Source organism: Strix uralensis, chromosome 1, assembly GCF_047716275.1.
Source record: "Strix uralensis isolate ZFMK-TIS-50842 chromosome 1, bStrUra1, whole genome shotgun sequence".
In the NCBI taxonomy this organism is placed as follows: domain Eukaryota; kingdom Metazoa; phylum Chordata; class Aves; order Strigiformes; family Strigidae; genus Strix; species Strix uralensis.
The window spans coordinates 139,779,167-139,799,078 of NC_133972.1; the positions used below are offsets into that span (position 1 = coordinate 139,779,167).

General features: G+C 36.1%; 1 protein-coding gene across 2 annotated transcripts in view; it reads right to left on the reverse strand.

Annotated features, from left to right (window-relative positions):
* UBE2W (ubiquitin conjugating enzyme E2 W) overlaps nucleotides 1–19,912 on the reverse strand; it is a 34,106-nt gene that overhangs the window by 2,906 nt on the left and 11,288 nt on the right. The window contains exons 2-6 of one of the 2 annotated variants that reach the window (XM_074883011.1): nucleotides 11,772–11,863; nucleotides 8,543–8,645; nucleotides 5,498–5,653; nucleotides 4,378–4,453; nucleotides 7–2,028 (exon numbers count right to left, since the gene is read on the reverse strand). In XM_074883011.1, the coding sequence (XP_074739112.1) occupies nucleotides 1,991–2,028; nucleotides 4,378–4,453; nucleotides 5,498–5,653; nucleotides 8,543–8,645; nucleotides 11,772–11,863 (465 nt within the window). In that variant the 3' untranslated portion in view covers nucleotides 7–1,990. Of the gene's footprint in view, nucleotides 1–6; nucleotides 2,029–4,377; nucleotides 4,473–5,497; nucleotides 5,654–8,542; nucleotides 8,646–11,771; nucleotides 11,864–19,912 lie in introns of those variants that run through there. The other variant, XR_012630761.1, reaches the window with a different exon arrangement.

Below are 19,912 nucleotides of genomic sequence, written 5' to 3' on the forward strand. Positions count from 1 at the left end.
CTTTAAAATAAAAGAAGAGCATTTATGGAAAACATATAAACATTCTGAGTCAAATTTAGCAAGGTGCTGTATGCAAAAACAATTCTTATCATAGACAGTAACATGCAGTGGAAATACACTGGCTGAATAATTCTGCGGTTTTCTTCAATAATGACTCAGGGGAAAAAGAAGAGTATCAAACACAAAACTTCCAAAGTACACGTACACCCCTAAGCACATTAGTATTAGCAAATATTCCATTAAAAGGACAGTAATTTCCACACTTGATACTTAGAAAACCACTCATCAGAAAAATGAAAGACCAAATATGCTTAACATTTTGCCCCCTTGATGTACAGCAGGTCCAGAACAGTTATCAAATTGAGAAATCCTTTTGTAAGGAATAGATAGCAATAAAAGCTGGCAGAGTGGGCTTCTCCTGATGCATTCTCAACCCCTGTTGAGGGTAAATGTATATTCATTTATTTCTCAAGAATTAACACAAACTAGAGCTGACAGAATTACGCAATAATAGGTTACTACTATAATCCAAAAATCTTAAACCTGAAAATAACTTGCATTCACTAAGTTTTGGGTACAGTAATTGGACAGAATATGTTACAAAAAAGCATATTCTATGCCAACCTTTTCTGCATTATGCTGAATATTGAAGTATTTGTGAAAGCTCTTCCTTTTAAACTTTCTCTTCCACACATCAACCTGAGCATATTTGCATCTGGTAACAGTAAATATTAAGCTTGTTAATAGAAAGCAAGCTTACTGTCTGTTTATTTTTATTGCACTTGCTTGTAACCTTGCAACCTAGAAAATGTAGCCTCATAAACAGCATTTTTACTGTTTACAGATTTAGTATGCATAAAGCAGCAGCAAACAATTCTGAGTTCTCACTGGAAAACATTATGTCATCAATACCATTACATGTAAAAAACTCTTCATTTGATAGTAGGGTTCATGTAAAAAAGACTGGACAAGGATGCAAGAGAGATAGAAGGGGTATTTAAACTGTGTACTAGAAGTTTAGCCCAAATACCAGAGCAAAAGATTCTTCATAAAAAACAAACAAACAAAAAAACCAAAACAAAATGCAGAAGTAGTAAGGAGGTGCTGGTTGAAAACAACACCATTACCCTCTTTCTTCACAAAAATCTACCTCCTGAAAACACCAAAGCCAGGCAACAGCTTTATGAAACGAATTTCAGCCTGGATGCCCCAGAAAACTGTATCTGGAAGACCCTCTTTAACACAACATGATCAACTCCCAGATTGAAATTCAACATGAAATTCAATGTACTGTTGAAGCAGATGTTGGGTAGGGCAGAGAATCTAAAAATATTTTTAGTTATCAAAGATCAGGAGTTTTGAAGCAGGGCTTGTGAGGACATTAGTTTGTAGCAAACAAGTCTCCATAACTCTGCTTATGGAATAAGTTGCTTTTTTGGGGCAGGGATGAAATGAGAGATTAAAAACTCTGTAATAAGCTAAATGCACAGATACACATGTTTATATGTCAGAATATATCTCAAAATGCCACTTTATCCCTCTGTGTTCATATCTGTTTGCTTTATATAAGCTCCAAACCATGCACTATTTGCTCCCAGATAAATAAATTCCAGGCACTTACTGGAAAAAAAAAATTCTTTCGAATGCATATATTAAAAGTGATGACAGTCTTCCTCCTTTCTCTTCAAAACACAGGGATTCAATTTCAAAATAAAGCTAAGCCAGTCCAATGGCTAGCTGACAACTGAAGGGGCAGAACCACTCTGTATCTCCCTCCACATGTTATTCTATTAGCCCTGGCATTTATTTCACTCAGTGGTTACCCTTGGACAGCTGTTTTTCTTTCTTGGTTGAGAATGGTTTTTTCCCCCTTAATTTTACCCAGCCCAAAGAGGTTCGCCCACAAGATTAGATATGTGACACTGTAGTTGAAGCAGCAGAAGAAAATGAAGATGACAGAACCACCTTTTCCAAGGGCTTGTATATCTTTTCAGGTGTACACAACGTTGAAGACAGGTTGGTTTTTTTCTAGAGAGAGGTGGTTAAAATTAGCAGGCAAGCTACACTTCCCATTTTAGTGTAACACATAACCTCTTCAAACCCATTAAGAAAACACTGAAAATTTAAAGATCATGCCTTGGCAGTCTTTGTTTTATGCCCACAGAAGAGAAACAAAATTATTTGTAACAGAGAAGCAGCAAGTGACACTCAAAACTTGAAGGAAAAAACCCTCTAGCATTTAAGACAAATCATGTCCAGGGGACATCAGGCATGTTTTATTTTTTAATGCAAGAATCTAAAGGTGGGGGAGAAAAGCCCAATGAACTTTTAATCATTACATCCTTTGTGTTAGTACTCAAAAAGGAAGTTAAAAAACAAATGAAAATGTTATGAAGCAAAACAATATGAGTTATTTAAATGAACTGACTTGCTTTCTCTTGCCTCAGGTTGGTTTCTAGGTTGCTCTGAATTTGGGGAGTGAGTTAGGGTTTTCTGACTTTCAGAAAACAGCCATTGCATAGTTACTTCGAAGTAATTAAATGACTTGTTCAGTGGACTGTAAGCAGCTCGATGGTTTTGAGCCACAATTATATACCAACTTTCAGAGCCAGACAACCCACATTTCTTTTCATACTCATTTGGGGTTTTGCTTAACTCAAATTGAATTTCATTAATAAGAAATCAAAGTAGTATCTGCAGACTGCTTTCCTTGATAGACTTCAGTCCTGAGTCAAAACAAGACTAATACAAATTTGAAGTAGACAGAATGTTAATTTAATTATGAGATAAAGCCAATAAATTAAACTTTACTAGTTTCTCTTTTAAAATAACAAGTAAAAATAAATAGTTAATAAAAGCTCTCCCAAAATTGCTAATAAAGAGGAAACAAAACTAGAAATGGAGAAGCACCAAACACATTACAAGAGTGTGAAAACAGAAAGAGAAGAGAAAGTGCCTACTGAATAATCTGGTGAGGATGAAAAACCCAGCCTTGTGGGCAATAGGATTATTACTCTTGGAGTCAATTAAAAACAACATAATGTACAACCACACAACAAACAGTCCTGACTTTCTTAAACACCTTTTAATCCCATGACATACAGCACTCCTCTTACTGTAATTGAAGTCACCTTGTTTTAGAGATACTAGTAGAGTGTTATGAGAAACATCTGTTACATTACCATGTATCAAAAATCCATGGGTCTCAGCAAGTATTATGAAACTCTGAAGTATTTGTTAAAGCATCCATGGACTTTTAAGAATTTAAGGGTGAAGACTTTGGCATCTGCCTCTCCAGTCATTAACTCCCACTGTATTAAAATACCTGGTCTCATTTCACATAGGGGACCGAACATGTCCTGAGCTGGGGAGGCAATGAAAAACAGAGGATGTCTTATGATGGAGCCTTCAGTGAAAGGTAGCGATGGGATCAACTCCTCCTGCATCACCCTAGCATACAGTACTACCTGCTCTAACACATCCCTTCCCAAAATACATGGGCTTCTGATAACCACCATTTATACAGTATTTTCCTAGAGAAAGCAAAGAAAGTATTGGCCAACAAGAGAGGATAGAAGAAAAGCATAGCCTGTGTCCACCCACTCCTCCTTTCTTTCCTCACCAATGGAGTGGATAAGACAAACACACATACAGCCAACCCCAGCTCTGCAAAGAGGATGACAAATGCTGAGGCAGAAGAAAGAAACCACAAAGTATAAAGCCAGACAGAGAGTACATGGAAAGAAACAAAAGAAAAAAAGCACCACCCCAAACCAAACCAACACAACAGTAGCACTGCAGACACTGTAGTACTATACGTAGCAATTTTAATATGGTATTTTTTTCATGTATATGGAGAATCTTATTGCTATATTATTGACTATTAGTTCTTAAAAGCCTTTAAGTCAGTCAACTGTACCAACACCTACCAAATTCTGATTAACAGTGGAAATCTATTAAAACACATAGCTGTTTACAAACATATAGGCATCTTAATCACCAGAAAAAACTCTTAAACATTACCAACAAAACCAAAAAATCCTGGGCTTCGAGCTAAACCTAGTTTCATTATGGACCTTCTCCAACCCTAAACCTAAGACTTGTCAAGAACTAATACAGTTTACAAGAACTTTCACTGAAATTCAGTCCTACAATTTAAAACATAAATCTGTGCTGTTTAAATTTCCACCAGGAATTATTAAAATGTGATATAAAAAAAATCACAGCAGAGTATCTCAGAAACAGGATTTTAGTAACTTTTTGTAATTTAAAAAAATAGTTTAAGGCTTTGAACGCATTTATCTTACTTTCCTACATTTTAATTGCCTTCAGCCTGAAAAAAAACTTCAAAACTCCTGGTTCTAGTTAAATACTTACCATGATACCACCATTTTGTTTTCTTTGGATTCTTGTTACACGTTCTTACATAAAATGAGTTATCTGGAGGTCGCCTCTGCAACAGAAGAAAAGACCTACAAATAATCAAACAATCCTGACATTGTAATACATGAGCTATTTAATAAGCTTATGAAAGGCTACCAGGCAAATGCAGTGAAAATGGGATAACGGGCAAGGCTAGACCTTTGACAAGAAAAATCTCTTAAGGATCCAGGTAACAATTCCTACCAGAGACAATCCAAACAAAAAAATAAAAACCAAATGAAATTCCTAATTCCTTTGCAGTCTGGAATCTAATTCTGATATATTAGATTCATTTCACATCCATCAGTCTCAGCTGGGAATAGGTGAAAAAATGAACTTAAACAAACATCTATATCTGATCAATACTTAATATTCTTCAACTTTTTTCCTAAGTGTCATCATTATGCAAAACCAAAGTTGTAGGAAACAATACAAAGCCATTTTGGGGGGGTTTCTACCACATACACATGACTAAGACTAATTGGGATGTGACATAAATATGCATGTTTGGACAGCACAGATGTACAAGCTCTGATCACATCTAACTTCCACAGATACTCCACTGCAAAAGAAATGGTCGAGAGGAAAAGGGTAGTCTCTTTACAAAAAAAGGTCTAAGGTATTGGTGCCACCTATCTATGACCAAAAAAGCAGCTTAGCACCATTTACTGTCCTGAAAAGAAAGTGATCAAGATCACTGAGATAGTACAGCTGCAAAGCCTTACAAACATCTGCACTAAAGACATCTTGATGTCATTTTGCACTGCCTTTAGAGACAGAATCAATATACAAAGGTTTGTCCTAAAGCATGACTGAACTTCACAATTAGTACAACTAGAAGGGTTCCATCATTCCTCTTTTCCAATAATGATATATGAGCAGGTTATCATGAAAACAGTTACAAAGTATTTACTGTACTGTTTATTTTGCAGTTCTAGCTTAGTATTTTTTCAGTAGTAGAAATGTAGATAGTTTTGCCTATTTTAGAATTTGAGACATGAAAGTCTCACTTTGCAAAGTAGAAAACTATTAACTTTTACTTATTCTACTCTAACAGCGCTAAAAAAGCCCATACCTTTTCTTTGCAGCTGGAAAGCATGCTAATAATGCTAAGACAAACAGATTGCACTGAGAGAGCTGGAGACCAGTCTTCTGTTAGAATGGATAAACAGATATGACCATTGCTATAAACATGAGGATGAACAGGAATATTGTCTCCAGTAAACATGACCTAAAAAAGAAAGAACAAACATATTTGTAATTCATTGTCCACAATTTAAATAAAATTGTATTGCTTTTGGGAAAACAATATCTTATTTAAGAAGTGGATCTGCCATTTTCACTTACATTAAATAATATACTTTATCATGTTAGTAGCTTCCAAAAATGAACAAACCTAATTGAAATGTAAAATAAGCCAATGGAAGCCTAAATAGCTAGTGAAGATGAAGTTAAGTGGTTAAATGCAGGGGTTTTTTCCTATGAATATTTATATAGTACAGAAAAATGCAAAGGTAACAGTGTAAAGACATCAAACTAAACTTTTTGTATCTTGCAGCCTCAGTCTTTCATGTCATAAGGAATACAGTTGCCTAGTCAAAACATTGGATTTTAATGATTTCATAAGCCAAAATACAAAGATTCACAAATAAGTATCTCTATACCTTGTACACAATATAAATTAAGTTCTGGACAGCTCATCCAGGTTCCAGCATAAAGAGTAAAATACATCAATCCTATAAAGTATAAAATAAAGGACTTGTACAACTGAAGTATGATATCATATAGGAAATATTTTTAAATCATTATTTCAAATGGCATATGTTTTTATTGACATGGATGAATATGGAATAACAACATTTAGAACCCTAATTCCTCTCCATGGAAGATATCATCACAGTCAAAAACTGGTTAGAAAATCAATTTTGACAACTATGGCTCTTACATCAAGTTTTTGTCAAACACATAGTTGGCTCAGGACCAATGGAAATGGAGTAAAAGTGAAATCTTTGTAGCAGCATTATCCTCCTGAGCTCCTTATCCAACATAACACTGTCATCTTTTACGCAATGACATAATAAATCTCTACCACTCATAACCATAATACCCAGAAGCTTCTTAAGTGCATCCTAAGTTATATAGATATTTGTACGTGTACAGATATATACACAACACACGCACCTCAACACTGACTACAAGAAAGAAACAACACCCTCATCATATAGGAAACTGAAATTAGAGAGCTTAACATATTTGTCAAATGGCAGGCAGGTTTTTAAGGCAACAGAAAAACTGGATGCAGAATGATCTTTCATAGGTCTTTAAACTGATATTTCTTAAGCACTGAAGGGCTTACCTTCATAATCCAGTAATGTATTTCACTTCTAACTAATGTCTTGCTTTCATAGGAAAACCAGAACTAGGCATACCAGGTAAGTAAAAGCATGCACACTATGACAGACAACGTACATTTAAAGGCAGAGAACAACCAAGTGATTAAGCAGCAGAAGTGTAGACTGTCAATTCACAGTAAGTAGATTTGCAGAAGAGAAATGACCCACAGGTTTGTAATACAGAATGAACTTACTACACAGCAGCATTTTTGTAACAGAAATTCTAGCCATCTACAACAACCAAGTATACAGTACTTAAATTCTTAATTGTTCTCTGTGCTAAAAATCAGTGTACATGTACGGATGTAATTTGCTGTTTTCAATAAATTGCACAGAGCCACACACACAGGTTGGGTAATGAGTACAAACAATACCTACTTGAAACCAAATAAACGTGGCTACTGTCTTGTGGATCACCTATGCAAACCTGATGAGGTGCAGAAGTACAGGTGGCCAGTTTGTTCCTTAAAAGCTAAGACTGAAAAGTCAGCATTCTAGTTTTTACCACAGTACCTAAAAATATGTAATGTTTATGGTTTAAGTGTCTCCCACAGCTCTGTACTTCAGTTTCAACACCAATGAGAAAAGTGTCAGAGATCACTCTTGGAACTTTGAGCTGAAACAGACAGGACAAGAACTAAGGCATTCTTGCTTTTCTTCCTTTTTCAGAAAAGCAGGGGGTGATAGCCAAACACTGCTCTGACCAGGCATGTTTTGTAATGTTTCCCTCGGGTAACAGACAGATGGATGTACAGAGCTCATTCTGCAGCCTACACTAGGATTGCTGCCCCTTCAGTTCTTTACATTGCCATGAAAGCAACACAGTATCTCACACCTCAATTATAACCACTAGATTTGCAGGCCTCTCATAAAGATGTCATGTATCTACGAGAATCCCTACCACAAGCACAATATTTCTCCAGCTGTATTAACAATGGCAGTGGAGAAGATGCAAGAGGCTTAAAAACAAACTAGAAAAAAAAAAGAAGTTGGAAGCAAAAAGAGAGGGGACAAAGCAGTAGTTTGTTGCTTACTCTACACCTACACCACAGTAAAGGGAATCTTCCTATTATACCCTGTGTTGCTCTTTCATACAATATGAACATCAACCTCAAAGCCTCCAGTTTACACTGCTCTTTCATCTCCTGTGAAATCAAGTAGACTGTCACAGCAATATGCCTCACTGCAGAGTCATTTTTAAAAGAAAACATATCTGCACAAGGTCTTTGATACAAATTAAAGTACCTAAATATCACATTAGGCTGAGGGAACTGGCGTTGTTTAGTCTGGAGAAGAGGAGGCTGAAGGGAGACCTCATCGCCCTCTACAACTACCTGAAAGGAGGTTGCAGAGAGCTGGGGATGAGTCTCTTTAACCAAGTAACAAGCTATAGAGGGAATAGCCTCAAGTTGCGCCAGGGAAGGTTTAGACTAGATATTAGGAAGCATTTCTTTACAGAACGGGTTGTTAGGCGTTGGAATGGGCTGCCCAGGGTGGTGGTGGAGTCCCCATCCCTGGAGGTGTTTAAGAGTAGGGTCGACATAGCACTGAGGGATATGGTGAGGTTGGGAACTGTCAATGCTAGGTTAATGGTTGGACTAGATGATCTTCAAGGTCCTTTCCAACCTAGATGATTCTGTGACTCTGTGGATGATATTAACATTCAGCATGTGTCATGCAGCTATAACCTAAAGGCAGTGTTTAGCAACAAGGAGGAAAGCAGTTACCTGAGGCGAATCAAAAGGATACCGACTACTGAACTTAAATAGAAGCTGAAATTTCTCCCCTTCATATAGTGTTCCTGGAGCACCTTCCATGTCTACAATCCACCTAAGGAACAGGGGAAAAAATCGTTAGTGTTATGGACTGACAGATTATAATTTTACTTCTAGAGAACAGGACTAATCAAACCAATTACCAATCACAGCCAAATCTTCTAAACTCTCTATAAGTATTGTAACAATCACAAAGGTGAATAACACATCAAGCCTACATTTGAAAGAAACAAACTTGGTATTTTACATACAGGCACTGATATAGTACTTAGAACTGCAAATTATGCAAGTAATTATGACTTGAACACAACACAGACCCATCAGTTCCAAATAAAATGACCGTTAATGTGAGACAACGAAGCTGAAACAAGAGACCTGTTCTAAAGTTTGCTCCTGCACAAAAACAGACTTGGAAGACAACAAACTAATATACATTCTCTTTCATGTCATTTTGGTTTTCTGTCAAGGAAATCATCAATAGAGTTTATTAAAATAAAATCTGATTCCAAGGGGGAAGGGCAATGCTCCTCTTGCACTTATATCTGTGAAAAACTCAGAAATTAAATGGTACATAACCTGGCAGGTAATGGAACCAAAACTGGAAGAGTTAATAGTATAAAAAGGAAAAGGTCACAGAATATAAAAAACAAAACCAGGATGATTTACAACTGTAATAAAGATAACACCTCAACATATCACATGTTCTTTTTCCTCTGCTCCTGCTCCTTCCATCATAATAACATAGAAGTAACTGACAGGTAGAGTTTCCAGGGGGTGTGTTGTTGTTGTTGGTTTTGGGTTGTGTTGTTGAGAGTTTCTTTAATCCAGTCAAAAATAGATGTTTTGCATATTGTTCAACACATACAGCAACACTCTAACTTCTGTCATTTTGGAATTTTTACTGTTGATCACTTAATACCATCCTTTGCAGAATCACTTCCCCATTTTTGTCTTTCACCCTTGATTTGAGTTTTATACATTTGAGCAAAACGATAAGGTAAAGATTCAGCAAGAGACTACAAAAATGCTCAGATAAAATTTATATCAGACTCAAGTGAGGCAGCTGAGATTTTTCAGAAAAGTCAACATCTCCAGCTGGCAATCCTGATGATCCTATTCCTAAACTTTCCATCCTCCTGTCATATATATTCTCCCCATGTATTTAAGCTGTGCACATTTTTTATCTTCCCCTCTATTACTCTTTTTTTTTTTGAGAAAAATTGCTTTTCTACTGAATTGCTAGCTGTCACACTCTTCAGGAAGAATGCATCTTCAACAGTACCATGGTGATGGCTGTACTAGTGTTCCATATTTTAATTTTGTGAACACTCCAATTTAATCTATCTGCACTCCAGACCACTTATCTCTTCTTATGCCTTCTGCTTTTACATTTATACACATGATGCACCAATACTCTTCAGCTTTATTAGTCCTTGTGATTCAGAACCTCCACTTTCACGTTTTTAAAATAGTTTAATTTACTAAGTAGAACATAACTCTGCCTGGACATTGCTCCTTTAATGGTCAATGAATCACTAGAACCAATCTTTCCTGTGTGCTTTACGGTTTAGCTATCTCAAATTTCTAATCCTTGTGTATTTAAAATAGATGATTGCTTAACATTTCAAATGACCCAGTTACATTGTGGGATCCAATTATTTTATTCAACATCTTTCAAACCCAAGCTAGTATTGCTACACAAATCTTTACTGCACCAGTTCAAACTGCAACTTGATTAATGAACTCAGAACATGATACTTGGCACCAAAACCCCTCAAATGGAAAAAACCCAATGTTACTTGTGACAGGAAACTTCTTAAACAGCATCAATTCCAAAATCTAGCATGACAGTAAACAGGAAGTTGTTATTTGCAAGGTATTGAAAAGTATAAAAATTGTACATATCAGAAAAAAAATAATGAGGTAGTACTCTGGGAACAGAGACATCCCAAGAAAAATGAAAATCCACAAACAGAAAAAAACCCAACAGATTATTTTTTTTCCTTTTCCATCTCTTCATCTGCTGTACACTTTCACTTAGTAGTTGTTTTCTGTTTCAATAAGTGAAAAACACTTGTAATATTAGATTCCTCTTTTCAGAAAGTTTAAGTATTTTGCTTCCCAAAGAAAACCCAAAGTAAAGCAAGAAACAAACTGTAATTCAGCAGTTGTACAGCAGTTTATTATTATTTGTACCAAATTCTGGAAAGTGCTATTTCAATTTGTTTTGGTCATATTCACCTGCACAAAGTATCACAAAACCCAGGATCACTTATAAAGCAAAAGCAGCGTTTAACTCAGTATATACAAGGCTCAGAAAAGCTTTATGTAACATGGTCAAAGTGCCACCACCAAAAAAGCAGATGTGAAGCACCATCAGAAGTCAGCTCTGTGTTATGTTTATAAATTGATCCATCAATCAATAATATAATCCAGAACATACAGACTGAGATTCATACTCTCAGAAATATTTACATCTCCTAAGATTTCTTCAATGTTTCTCTTAAAATTAAACTAAGAAAAAAATTAAAAGAAACATCAACACAGGCTAAATCTTTTGTATTTCAGTCAATTAAAAAAATAATTTGAATTAATACCAGGAACAACCCCTGACCATTTCAATGGACAGAACACAGAATATTGAACCACGCTTCTCTTTCCATTTCACTAACCACAGAAAAAAAAAAACTACAGCAGGGAGGAAAGTACAAACAATTGTACTTGGATAACTTTGCTCTTTAAAAGTTCCCTCCACTTGCTTTAGAGAAAGAAGGTAATGGAAATTAACAGCTACAAAATATACTCAACACAAATACTGCAGAAACTCTGAACCAGCTACTCCATTATTTCAATAAATCTAGAGGGGTTTCCAAGGTTAGTAGCTATGAAAGATTGTTAAATTATTTTGTTCTAAAATATCTAGAAGCTTTTATCAATTGACATTTTGTTAGACAGTAAAATGCCTAATAAAAATTTAATGAATTCACTATTCAGTTCCTGCAAGTGTCCAGCAGATTACTGCAATATGCTCATTAAGTAGAGCAATATTTCACTCCCCAGACTAAAACCAAAAAAATTCAGAATGTTACTTGGAATAAGTGGTGGAAGTGGCATGCAAAGAACTTCTCATTACTTACACTTTTCAGCTTGATAGCAAAAGTAAAACAGTATATATACTTACTGTGTAATTGAATTTTGTACACTCTTTTCATTTAGAGTCATTCCCGGAGGTGGATCATTTTGTAATGCCAATAGTTCTTTTTGTAATCGTTTCTATAAAGAAATTGTATAGAATATTTGAAATATTAAATAAAGTTCAACGATAAACATGCACACTCAACTACATTTCATCATTTATTGAAAAGTAAAAGGAATTTTATTTGAGAATTTAAATACAAAGTGGAATTGGAAGGTGAGGAAGAGAGAAGACTTCTCTCCTAGAAATAAAACTGAAAAGTCACAGGTAAAAAAAATTCATAGATCTTAAACTTACTTTTTTTTGTAAAATGCAATGGAACTTATATTTGCAACACTGCTAAGTGAAGAACTGCTGTGTTACAAAATACACAGAAGTATCCAGGATTTTGTCATATTACAAAGATGTCAATCAGAGCTCTACACCTAGCAGCGAACATTTCATATTCCCCTGATAGCATCAGATTTACAATTAAATCTCCAAGATTTCAGCAGCACAACTCTTCCTCCTCTAAGTAATTTAAGACACTTCCATCTGGCATCTGTGCAAGCCTTTGCCTGGTTCTAAGTCATCCCAGAGAACATAACACGAAACTAAAACAGGACTAGGTGACTTGCAGAACACAAATTATTTTATAACTTCATAGCAACTGCATCTTAGAACCTACAGGGTCGTAGTATTTAGAAAAGTGTTACACCAGTAGCTCAGGTCATCTTTACTATTTATCCCTGTCAAAATAGGTAACTGCAACCAGCTGCTTACATAACAACTACCAGAACTGTTTCTTACAATCTATGGAGCAAGGGAAATGCAACCTCTGTGAAGCACTATCATTGGCACTGCTTTTAGAGTGTATTTTCTCCATATAAACAGTTACGCAATATGTTTTTTCATTTCAAAGCCATCTAGATAACGGAAAGTTCAAGGCTTTCTCATTTCTTACTCTCCTTTTTCCTGCCAACAATTTTAAGGTTTACCACCTACCAGTCCACTTCCATCATTCTACTAGACAAAATGACCTTACACTCAAGAGGAATCAAAATACATGGTTTACAGGCTTAATATCTAATTTTGATTCAACATACTTTTTTTTAAAATGCAGGTTTATCACACATTTGTAGCTGTTTCTTATCAATTTTCCAAATGTTTCTGGTGCTTAGTAGAACTTAAAAAAATCCACAGGGAAAAATAACTTGTTCATTTGTCAACATAGAAGTGATTCAACATCTCATTAATATCTTTGAAATAGGACAACAATAAATTCAGACACACAACTCCTAAAGAAAAGGTCTTCATACAGTAACAATTTACATTTTGAAATAACTTTGTCTCTAACAAGCCCTGAAAACTTGCTTTGGGCTTCTATTTTTAAAGTTCCTACCCTGAACCCAGATACACACTTTAAAAGTCTTATTTGCAAGTGATTAAACAAATATGTTTTGAAGTGAAATGTTATAGAGTTTTAAAGGTTGCTATAATTGGTGTACAGATATAAACAAACTGAAAAAACAATGGTAGCATTTTCATAAGAAAACTGTATTGCCAACACAGTGAAAAACAGATTAGATTCCATCTTTTGCTTTCTGCACAGATTAGGAAAATTTTAGATTATAAACACCAGTGTTTAACACCACTATTATGAATTAAACTGCAAAAGAACAAAGTTCCAAAACCATTTTACAAATCCTTGAGTGGCAGAGATATTTTTAAGTCAATTCTCTTTCTGACACTTTCCAAGACCACCATCAAATAAACCTCATGGTAGTCAGCCTGTATGCGCCTTGTCATATAGATCATCAGAGAAATATTTTAAAAGTTCAGAGATTAGAACCTGATAAGGGAAATTCAAACTCTTCCGCTTAAAGAAGAGATTTGGAAACATTAGTGTCATGGTTTAAACCCAGCCAGCAGCCACACACTGGAAGCCGCTCGCTCATCTTACCCCACTCCAGGGAATGGGGGAGAGAACTGGAACAAGTAAAGTTAAGGAGACTCATAAATTGAGATAAAACCAATTTAATAACTGAATGTCCTGGTTTCAGCTTGGATAGGGTTAATTTTTCTTCTTAGTATCTAGAATAGTGCTGTGTTTTGGATTCAGTATGGGATTTGGTATGAGAAGAATGTTGATAGTACACTGATGTTTTCAGTTGTTGCTGAGATCAAGGACTCTCCAAATCCCCATGTCCTGCCCATGTGCAGGTGTACAAGAAGCTGTGAGGGAGCATGGCCAGAGCAACGGACTCAAACTGGCCAATGAAATATTCCACATAATGTAACATCATGCTCCATATATAAAGGAGGGGCAGGCAGGAAGGAGGGGGGGGTCTCTCTCATTTTCAGGATAGCGATTGCAGGATCTTGGTATTTCGGGATTACTAGCCGGGAACAGGATGGGTATCAGTCAGTGAGTGGTGAGCAATCACATTGTGCATTACCCATTTGTACTTTCTATTACTGTTATTGTTTCAATTATCAAACTGTTTTTAGCTCAACCTACGAGTGTCCCTTTACATCTCCAATTCTCACACCCATCCCCTGGGCAGGGGAGAGTGAGCAAGTGGCTGCATGGTGTTTGGCTGCCAGCTGGGTTCAAACCACAGCACTGAAATAAAGTAGAAGTAAAATAATAATGATAATAACAGTAATAATAGAAGATACAAATGAGTAATGCACAACGTTATTGCTCACCACTCGCTGACCAATACCCAGCCCATTCCTGGGCAGTGATTCCAGAGAAGTGAGAATCCTGAAACCGCAACCCTGGAAGCAAGAGTCAGCTTCCCAGTCAACCCTCATCCATATACTGAGCATGACATTAGATGATATGGAATATTCCACTGGCCAATTTGGGTCAGTTGTTTTGGCTATGCTCCCCCTCAGTTTCTTGTCTACCTGCACACTAGCAGGACATAAGAAGTTGAAAAGTCCCTGATTTCTTAGCAGCAACTAAAACCATCAGTGTATTACCAACATTCTTCTCATATGAAATCCCATACTGAATCCAAACCAGCACTATTCTACACACAAAGAAAAAATTAGCTCTATCCCAGCTGAAACCAGGACAATTAGGTAAAAAATAGTTAAGAACAAACGTATATAAGAACAGCAGATAATTGAGTTGATCCATTTACTTATGCATGTAGACCAACTATATAACTCTCAATCAGATCAGTATCTGATCAAACACAGTCATTTGAAAAGAGGAAGTGTTGCTTGTTCTGTATCCTACCAAAAATCCCAAATTACCAACATTTAAAATATCCTCTCATTTCAACTTTGGACCTTTGGCCCTTTTTTCCAGCAACTGTCTTTTCAGTCTAATACAGTCTCAGTCAGTCTTTTATCCATCTCACCAGTGAAAAAATATTCTCTCCAACTGCTTCACAGCTTTTCAGTTCTGACCAAAAAATGCATCCCAGAGAAATAATAGGAAATATTGTTTACACTTTGGGTCAAAAGTATCATAGTAAACAAAATTATAGTTTTAAAGACAAAAAAGAAATTATCATTTCCAAGTTAGCCAGTTCAAACAAGTAACGACATAAGCTCAGTCTGACCTGTATTTGTAGCTCTCAGTGAGAATATCAATAAAAAAAGAAATGCATGTCAAGAGCACATTCAGTAGAAAATGGGTATGTTATCTGACTATTAAGCCAAAGAAACTCAATAATATAACTGCCCCAGAAGAGCAAGCCTGTAACATTGCTAGTGTAATGAAATTAAGACAAGCTTTAGCAAATAAATTTATCATTTTGAAATAAGGGAATCCATAAAGAAAACCTGACTATGATTACCTATTATGCATAAACTCCAGTATAATGATTAACAGTAAGTTCCTAGGCACAGCTCCATACTGGAAAGGTAGGGAGGGGATGCAGAGGTCAAGAAACCCACACTCTTCTAGATTTGTTCTTCATTCAGAGCAATGTCCCAGACAGGACCAAGTATCAGCAAAAAGTGTTATTCCCTTCAGCTTTACTGGAACCTCTCAGTATCAGCCATGTGTCTCCATTATACTAGGCCCTGACTGATTTCATGCATCTCAACATTGCTCCCCTTAAGGGTAAGGCCAGGGGGGAAAGAAAAAAAAAAAAAACCAACAAAAAACCCCAACCCCAAACAACCCTCCCCTGCCCCAAATAAAAAGGATCTCACCCCACAATTGCAGGCAATCAGGACAGAAGACCAACAACTGCTATTAGAGATGGCACAGAACCTTTTCATTTTTATTCTCTCCAGCTATACTGACTATCTTGGATAACCTCCCTTGAAATTAAAGGACAAAAATACCATTTCGTAATAAATTCCTAGATTTCTCCTAGTCCCCATAACGACAGGAACTCTGAACGTGTGAGCTCAAGGGGAAAAAATGCTTTTAAAGATTTCATAAGTACTACTCTAGTCACTACAGATAGAAGCAAGGGCAAGTCTTTACACAAAGAGAATTACTTCTGTTGGACCAACTGATACATATTTAAGATGTGATACTTTTGGGAATACAAGCCCTTATTTGGGTTTTTTCCAACTAGAGTAATAAAACATACTATCTACTTTACAACACTATTCCATTAACCATGCCATACAAGTTAATCATACCATACCTGATGAACATAGCTGGGTATTTTTAATACGCTTTCACCAGACATTTTCAAAATTTGGTTTGTTCTATCAAGCATCAACTCAATTATTTCTGTAGAGACTAACAAACAGCTCCCTACAGACCTTTTCCAGAACATGCTCAAGAGTACTCTATAGCAACTAGAACAAAATTGTAGGGGGGCATCATGGTCTACTAACCAGAATTCATTCAAATACTGAAAAACTCTTTTAAGAGAGGGGCTAATCAATATTTAGAAAATTGTCTTTTAATCAACCTCTCTGGTCAATGCATTCCAGTGTTTGACTATCCTCATGATACAAAATGTTTCTTTTATATCTTATTGGAATATCTCATGTTCCAATTCGTGGCTGTTGCCCCTTGTCTTCCCACTGTGTCACCGTTTTCCCCAACACCCTCCCATTAGGTTATTGTAGGCATCAGCAAGATCTTCCCTTTGCCTTCTCTTCTTCAGGCTGAAGAAATCCCATCAGCTTCTCCTTGTATGTCATGCAGTTCAGCCCCTAACCATCTTGTTGGACTCACTCCAGTACATCAACATCTGTCTTGTACTGGGGCTCCCTAAAGACAGTACTCCAGATGTGGTCTCAAGCGCCAGAGTGAGGGGAAGAATCACTTTCCTCAAGCTGTCTGGCTACAGGATTGCACACATAGCCCAATATGAAGCTAAGGATATTCAGAAAATTTGGAAGATACTCTCCAAAGATATTATGAAGGACTATATTTTTCTTCCTCCCTCCCTTACCACAACTTAATTTGTATCATTAATACACAGAACTGGATTATCAGGAGCCAGATCTAGTTTAAAAAAAAAAAAAAATCTCGTAAATGAAGCCCTTGAAGGCCAGATTTATAAAGTTTAATCAGGAAATTGAGCTCCTGGTTACCACAGTAATTCAGAAAACATCTCAAGTTTCAATGCAACAACTTGAAATTAATTCCTCTTCAGTGTTCAACAATATTTGTAATAGCTGACCAAAAAGGTTACAAAGAACATTAATTTTCTCAGAGTAACACTAAGTCTAAAGGATACTGTAACATCATTCACAAATCCAGAAACACACACTCCTTGCTTCCAGACAATTCAGTTAGTACTTTTAAAAAACCATGACTCTGATATAGCAAGCCCACACACGTTGCGTACAAAACGCACACTGCAATGGAAAGTTTCTGAAATTAAGCATTTGAAAAGGAACAGCTTCAGAGGGAGAAAAGCCTTCCTTGTATTTGACAGCCATTAATACAGAAAACTTTTTTCTGGCACAAAATTCTTGAGAATTAGCAGCAACATACATATGAGAACAAAGTACAATGGATTAACACTTTTCAGACAATTTTAACTATCTCATTTGTAGAATCTTATAAACTTAGGACTTGAAGATACCTCATGGAAGTCACGTCTCCAACTACTTAATGTAAGGATGGATCAAAGATTCTTAAAATATCCTTGCAGTCAAAGGCCTTTAACATTTTCCACATCACCCTCTCGCTTTAATAATTGGAAGAATTTTCTTCACAGTAAGGCATCTAGGTGAGCTGAATAAATTATGTCAAATTACTTCTCTTACTCTTCACGGATACAGAAAAGAATTCTTTTACTTATTTCAACTTACTTCTCTCCTTCCCCAATCTTCTCTAAACTAAACACATAATTCTTCCAAGCCAATGCAGACTGCCCTCAAAATACACTTTGGTAGGTCCACTCAGCTTAACAGAATCAGACACCCAGTCAAAGCAAGAGTGATTTTACTACAACCAAACCACAACTGTGATACTGTGAGAAGTAGTCTTTGTGGTTAATAAGAACAAAAAAATCCACTGATTTATACCCCATTTTTCTTGTGTGCTTGTTCAAATGTCACATTAATGAAAGTAAAAACTATTTGCACAGTCAGAATACAGCTAGTGCTCCTCTTTCACAATAGCTACCGCACAATAAGACAAGGAAATCATGTTAGTTCAGTGTGATTCTTCTTCTGAAATTCTGGCTATTTTTTATCTAGGTACTCCCAAGTTAATTGTCTGTTATATCCTATAGGCATCAGAAACCTTGATATTTGATCCAGTGCCTTCCAGAAGCCACCCTTTTCACACAACAGTATATGAATAAAAATAGTATTTATCACCTGGAAACTCAAGATAATTGTCAAATAACTCAGACTGGGTTGCTTAGACACTTAAAACAAAACAAAAAAAACCCCACAAAACTAACCCACACAGCTGAATCTCAGTGACTGACATAATATCCAATGCCCAGAGAGTATTGAATCTGTCCATTTTATTTGGGACAATTTGTTGTTAAGTATCTGTGTCATCTATTCTTTGCTTTCCTTTTCACAGGCTCATCCCTTTCTTCGTCTTTCTAGCGATTTATAAAAACCTTCCTTAATGCTTTTCAAATCTGCTAATTTAAAACAATGAACCATGGGTAGACTTCAGTCTTATATGCTTGTCCCTTTCTTTCATATTGAGCTTTAGCAGTAATTACTTACTTTCACTTTTCTGTTTTGTACAAAGTCTTTTCAATCTTCATATAGCCATACTGACGGTTACTAATATCGTTGTAATTTTCCATACTGAGAGAGCTTGACACTGTAAATTAGTATTTTCTTCTAGAAACTTGTAGCCTTTCACCACTCTTAATTATCAGGAATCCTCCTTTATTTACAGATCTCCAGCTATGTAGAGACAGGCATATCTAAAGTCAATACCATTATTGCTTTTGCTTTTTTTCTAACCATGAATCAGGAATACAATTTTTTAAAATCACATGCTCAAGTTGTTTTCAGGCTCTCAATCAGTTCCTATAAGTCAAAAAACAAGCTAGTGCAGCTACTCACTCCCACAATAACCTCCAAACAGATGTTTTCTATACACTGATACGCTCTTGGGAGCTGTGCTTGCTGTATTGTTCTTTTCCTATCACAAGACCATCATTCCAATGTTTCTGCTAATCGATCGTAAGATTTCTCATAGAAGCTCCCTTTCTGCTTTGTCCACTTTCTATTTAAAGAGACTGCGAAAGAAAACAGACTGCAATCATGGTCTTATTTACATAAAAGCAGAATAAATGAAGGATGCACAGGCAATCTTAAATTGATCTTTTCCTTATTTTTGAGAGAGGATTTTATGCTCAGACATTCTTTTAATCCAACTTCCAACTACACCAAAACTAATAAGTATCAAATTGGTAAAAATATTCACTATCTAGAGGGAAACAGAACAGCAGAGTAGGAAGATCAGAAACCCAAGGCTAGATAACACCACAGTCCTTCAACTAAAGGAATAAGCAGCTGCAAAAGGCAGTGTGACATAACTGGCAGTTTACACAAGTATTTACAAAGAGGGGGAAGTCTTTGAAACCAAGATTACTAAGATTACTTAATTCACCCTCCTCTACAGGAAAGGATAATTCAAGGATGAAATCAAAGAATAATGCTTAAGACCGATCCAAACATCACTTCCAAAAGAAAGTTTATTCAAGTAGTTGAGACATGACTGACAT